Raw genomic sequence first — 6,168 nt, forward strand, 5'->3', positions numbered from 1 at the left:
AAAGCCTCCTTTGTGTGGTAATACATTACCATTGCCGGTTCTGTTTTAGACATTCGAATCTGTAGAAAAATAGACAGAGGAAGGTCTAATGTTGCTTATTTGGAGCTAATTGCTAAGGCTGTGTCCTTTGTACATCCACTGGTTCCTAGTGAGTGCAGACCGCATATTGGGCCAACGTGTGTTTTGTGGAGAACTGCATTTCCAAACACTGAAATATGAAATGTTTAACTTAAGAATACAATACTGCTTTTTATTTTATTCCTTTAACCAGGGTGGTTTCCTCAATAACTTTATTGAAGTATCATACAATACCAGCTCCAGTCATTGCAACTGCCCATGCGCAGAGTCCCCAGCGGCGCTGTGGCTAATGAAGAATAATAAATCATGAAAGGTTTTTCAGGTACAGCCGAGAGAGTGTGTAAGAGGAGAGGGAGTGCGAGAATGGGTGAGCAAGAGAGAGAGAGAGAGAGAGACGCAGCCTGCCCTTCGCCTTAGAGCACAGACAGATCGAGTCCCCGCAGCATTGAATGTAGTCGACTGTCACCTTTATCTCATAATCAAATTCAGCAAGAATCGGGATAAAGTTTAACGAGCGATATTGTCTTTCTGGAGACTGGCACGAAGAGAAGAGAGAAGAAACTTTTTGCACTCGTTTTAAAAGCGTGCGCAAAGACAAACTCACCAAAGACATCAGCTTCCGCTGTGACAAATGTACGATATTTTGTAAAGGCGGAGGACAATTTCTGCGGAGCGTTTTGGCAAGAGTGGACGTGATCTTTGAAGGAGTTTACCGACAGGTTGCATGGCTTACTGGTGCTCGCAGCACGTCTCTAACCACGGCGCGCGACGGAGCGATCAGGAGACCGTTCTCTCAGACCACTAGATGAGCTATCAAGAGACTTGGTGCATCATCCTCCTCTTCACGTTCGTTGCAACGCCAGAGACTTGAGACTTCCGCGCAGCGACTAGGCTTGAACTCCAGTCGAAGAAGAAGAAGAAGAAGGCGGAGTCTTAAGTTATTAAAAGGAACTCGCCGAGGCTCGGTCGCAAATATGATGATGATGTCTCTGAACAACAAGCAGGCGTTCGCCATGCCTCACACCAGTCTGGCCGAGCCCAAATACTCCAGTTTGCATTCTTCGTCCTCTTCCACTTTGACTTCCAACGTGCCCTCGTCCTCCTGCTCGACGTCCAGACACAGCAGCACGATCAGTAGCGGCGGCTCGGAGGCGATGCGCCGAGCATGTCTCCCAACCCCACCGGTACGTATTCTGCATAATCACCGCTTAAAGGCACATTTTGACAGCCCACTTTTTCTGCTTGATGTTTTTTTCATGTCTGCACAGCAAATCACCCAACACCTCCATTTTCCCTCCCAACTTATGTATTCAGCCGGGTTTGCCTTTCGTATTAATTTTTATGACCTGGGATCTTGCATGTGTCTTGTTTTGTGTGTTCTTTTTTAGGATTTCTTTTTTTTTTTACATGCTGGAAATGTTTTAAAAGCACGGAGTGGAGCGCGAATTCCCTGCTGACAGTTATGTGTGCATTCTATTTGCAATTGCAGAGCAATATATTCGGCGGATTGGATGAGAGTTTGTTGGCCCGCGCGGAAGCTCTGGCGGCGGTGGATATAGTCTCGCAGACCAAAAGCCATCATCACCCTCCTCATCACAGCCCCTTCAAGCCGGACGCAACCTACCACACCATGAACACGCTTCCGTGTACCTCGTCTTCCTCCTCGTCGTCGTCCATGCCCATCTCGCACCCGTCAGCTCTGGGGAGCCATCACCACCACCACCACCATCACCACCACCACCAGCCGCACCAGGCACTGGAGGGCGACCTGCTGGATCACATCACCCCAGGACTGGCACTTGCTGGAGCCATGGCCGGGCCAGACGGCTCGGTGGTCTCCACGCCTGCGCACCCCGCTCACATGGCAGGCATGAACCACATGCACCAAGCTGCCATCAACATGGCTCACGTCCATGGGCTGCCATCACACATGGGCTGCATGAGCGACGTGGACGCAGATCCCAGGGACTTGGAGGCATTCGCTGAGCGCTTTAAACAGCGTCGGATCAAACTCGGCGTGACCCAAGCGGATGTAGGGTCAGCGCTGGCCAACCTGAAGATTCCCGGCGTAGGCTCTTTAAGCCAGAGTACCATCTGTCGGTTTGAATCGCTGACGTTGTCCCACAACAACATGATCGCCCTGAAGCCCATCCTGCAAGCCTGGCTGGAGGAGGCTGAAAAGTCACACCGGGAGAAACTCAACAAGCCCGAGCTCTTCAACGGGGCCGAGAAGAAGAGGAAGCGGACCTCCATCGCGGCCCCCGAGAAAAGGTCCCTCGAAGCTTATTTTTCTATTCAGCCGCGTCCATCCTCAGAGAAAATCGCAGCAATCGCAGAGAAGCTGGACCTCAAAAAGAACGTAGTGCGGGTTTGGTTTTGCAACCAGAGGCAGAAACAAAAACGCATGAAATACTCGGCCTGCATCTAGCTCGACCAGAAGACCAACGCGACGTGTCGAGAGACTCCTAAAACTGTTTAGAGACGATTTGTAAAATATTTCTTATCTCACACCTTTTTCAATCATCAATAACTTGTGCATTGAACCAGAATTTCATGACATTCAAAAGAGACATTTGAAAATACCAAATCACTGTCACGTATTACGCAAAGGGGATGTGGAATCATTTAAAGGATCGTTTGACTGATCAAGTAAGACCATTCGTTTTTCCTCACTTATTTGAGCACACTTTCTATATCAGAGGAGCAAGACTCTATCAGACAGTCTGCCTGACGCTGAATAGCGTATTTTAGTCGTTTACCAGAAAGTGTTCTGTATCACAACACCAGTAATTATTATAAACCGAGAGGGGGAAAATACTTCAGGTCAAAAGGGTGACAGTGTCTTGTCAGTGTTTTTCTTTTGAAATATTTCGTTCTCAGCATGTCGCGCTTCAATCTGCTGTTAATTCAGGGTTCATTAGATAAAACAAATAATAAAAAAGAGGACATCACGAATTAAGTCCACGAACGAGTCTGCAACATTATTAGATAATAACCAAACAGCTCCTTGCAAATTATTGATTTAGCTTTTACATGCATAATTTTGCCTGTCGTCTTCTTAATTCCACTCCTGTGATTTTAATAATGATAACCCTAGCCTACAATTAGACAATGGGCGAAAAGAATATCCATATTTTTCTTTTGAAGGCATATTTGCTATAACTGACCTCTTAGCTACTCAAATAGAACCTATTGGATATACTGAACACGAAGAGAGGTTCAATTGTTTTTAGTAATGGGATTTGTTCAGCCAAATATATGTTGCAATACGCCTGCGCTCTAACGTGGCTATGTTTCTTATGAACTATTTATCATGTGAGGTAATGTTTACTTCATTACATATTTATTGGGATTCCCTCCACGCTTTTGCTTGAGAAAATCATATTGAGACAACAAGGAAAACGTGGCCATCTGCAAACGGGGAAACTGCTTGAAACAGGCCACTTTTCTTTTCTTTTCTTTTTTTCTTTCGTTCTTCTAATGTTTCAAAAAGGCACAATCGAGAGATATATGAGAACATTTTCTCTGAAATTATTTTCATGTATGTTATCTGCTTATTTATTTGTATAAATATACGCGTATACTTATGGAGTCGTTGCTTGTTAAATTCACCATGTTCAGTAATGTTTTCTTAATGAAAAAGATGAGTTTCATGGAAGCATTCACGTAAAATGTAAATATCTCATTTGGACATACACATAAAATATCCGTACAGGTATTTGCTGTATTGCTGTTTTAGCTGCGGTAACTGTAATGTCTGTTGCTTTAGGTTTAATTGTCGGATCAATTCATTAATTTATTACATCAATGTATATTTAAGTTACTATTTGATAATTGAATTGAACTATGTGTTTCATTAAAGAACAACATTTTAACATTTTATTGAACGTTCTCAATGGGTTCATTTATATCCAAAGGCCTAAACAGAGTTTTCAAACGTCTGACGTTTTCATGGACACATTTCATGTTATGTTAAATATAATTGAAACGTTTGCCTCCATCTTATATTGCTCATTGTGTGTATTACACGTGTCTTTAACACCAATTTGCAATGTTTCTTATTTCTCTTGCAAGATACAAACGGGTACTCTGATTAGATTAGTATCTTGCTGTTTGCCTAAAAAAGGACATTTTGACATATTCTTGAGCTGTAGAGCTACGCTTGGTATTTCCACGAATGGCTTACTGCTGCTAGCATTCGCAGCCCTTAGAAGCCTACCTGAGAGCAAATGCTAATATTCTATTAGAGTCTAATCATGAAGTCTATAGAGATCTGGGGAGGTCCCTCGAGCACAGCGCTGCCAGATGTCAGGCCGCCAGAAAAACACCTCGCCTGCCAACGTGCCGGGCTCCATTTAAATCCACAGTCGATGGTTCTCGTTCTTCTGCCGACACAGGCAGCCCTTTGAAGACTGACTCAGTTCACTGTTAGGCCGTATGAAAAATAAAAAAAAATAATAAAAAATAGACGGGAGTGTCATCTCAGTAGCGGCGCATGTCAAGGCATTCTAGGCGTACCAATTGCTTTCAGCACCACGGACAGCCGCCTGAATAGAGGAGGTTTTTGCCATTGATGTTTTCTGCCGGTTTTCAAAGGGATTTAACAGATGATGAATGCAATTTGCATTTCGTTTTATTCTTGTGAAAAACAAGAATGCAATATGAATATTTTCGCAAAATGGTGTATATTTTATTATTATGATTTTAATAATATTTTTGAACGCCTTTGAAACATGACACATTTCCAAAACATTATGCAATTCCTCGCCTGCCAACGTGCCGGGCTCCATTTAAATCCACAGTCGATGGTTCTCGTTCTTCTGCCGACACAGGCAGCCCTTTGAAGACTGACTCAGTTCACTGTTAGGCCGTATGAAAAATAAAAAAAAATAATAAAAAAGAGACGGGAGTGTCATCTCAGTAGCGGCGCATGTCAAGGCATTCTAGGCGTACCAATTGCTTTCAGCACCACGGACAGCCGCCTGAATAGAGGAGGTTTTTGCCATTGATGTTTTCTGCCGGTTTTCAAAGGGATTTAACAGATGATGAATGCAATTTGCATTTCGTTTTATTCTTGTGAAAAACAAGAATGCAATAGGAATATTTTCGCAAAATGGTGTATATTTTATTATTATGATTTTAATAATATTTTTGAACGCCTTTGAAACATGACACATTTCCAAAACATTATGCAATTATTTTAGCTACTGGGAAAAACACTCGGAAAGTATTTAGTTAACATTCATATTTATTTATCTGTACAAATGCGTGATTAATGCCAAAACCTCGATGTTTTTAAGACTATAGAGTTCTTTCGCAGGCCAATCAGTTCCGTTGGATCCGCACTAATTTATATAAAGTGTAAAGCCTTATAGCAATCATATCAGCATTCAAATTATAACTTGGTGTCTTGGTTAATTTTAAGAAGCTCACTGACTGAATAGACCCTAAAGTTCTCATCAATTCTAACCTTCTTCACAGGAGGAAATCAAATCTACTTAACGAGCTGATCACTTAACACGATCATATGAACGAATTATTAAATTAGACATGGAATTATGAAAATCAGATAATTACTAGCACTAAGTAAGTAATCATTAACGGGAGATGTTAATTACAGTCGGTAGCGGAGGGCTGGACGTGGAGAGGCTCGTAGGGAATAGAAATGAATCTCGTTGCTTGACACTCATGGACGAAACGGCCTATCCCGTGCGAGCTACCCCCTACTCAACTTTCAGATATAGGCTAGGTGCGAAAATTATCGATGGATTTTTTTAAACACAAATCATTCAGGATGAAGACTAAAATATAGGAGCATGCATACATACACTGGTGCGCTTAACTTCCAATATTTCCAAAGAAAAGCGAATGTGTCATTTTATTCTACCTTCCTTTAATAGACTGATCCAAGAGAGGGCACTGACCTGTTAGCGGTATCTCATACGTGTGATTCTCATACTTTAAAAACCATGGTGGTCACACTGTTTTCCTTTGTTATAATTAGGTCTTCTGTTTTCTTTCTCTTTCCCCTGAACATTTCCCCCATTTCATAGGGATAGTGATGAAATTTTAATGAAGCCAGGGACTGTC

General features: G+C 42.5%; 1 protein-coding gene across 1 annotated transcript; it reads left to right on the forward strand.

Moving 5' to 3' along the window:
* Positions 1–519: 519 nt before the first annotated feature.
* On the forward strand, positions 520–3,759 carry LOC107550641 (POU domain, class 4, transcription factor 2-like). Its single transcript, XM_016231979.1, has 2 exons — positions 520–1,262; positions 1,568–3,759. The coding sequence occupies exons 1-2, from the start codon at positions 1,053–1,055 to the stop codon at positions 2,504–2,506; spliced, it is 1,149 nt and encodes a 382-aa protein (XP_016087465.1). The 5' UTR covers positions 520–1,052; the 3' UTR covers positions 2,507–3,759.
* Positions 3,760–6,168: the final 2,409 nt, after the last annotated feature.

This window comes from Sinocyclocheilus grahami, unplaced genomic scaffold (assembly GCF_001515645.1).
Source record: "Sinocyclocheilus grahami isolate Dianchi unplaced genomic scaffold, SAMN03320097.WGS_v1.1 scaffold17.1, whole genome shotgun sequence".
Classification (NCBI taxonomy): domain Eukaryota; kingdom Metazoa; phylum Chordata; class Actinopteri; order Cypriniformes; family Cyprinidae; genus Sinocyclocheilus; species Sinocyclocheilus grahami.

Coding starts and splice junctions, on each gene's coding strand:
- LOC107550641 (XM_016231979.1), top strand. CDS start 1,053: ATGATGATGATGTCTCTGAACAACAAGCAGGCGTTCGCCATGCCTCAC. Junction 1,263..1,567: donor CATGTCTCCCAACCCCACCG/GTACGTATTCTG, acceptor TTGCAATTGCAG/AGCAATATATTCGGCGGATT.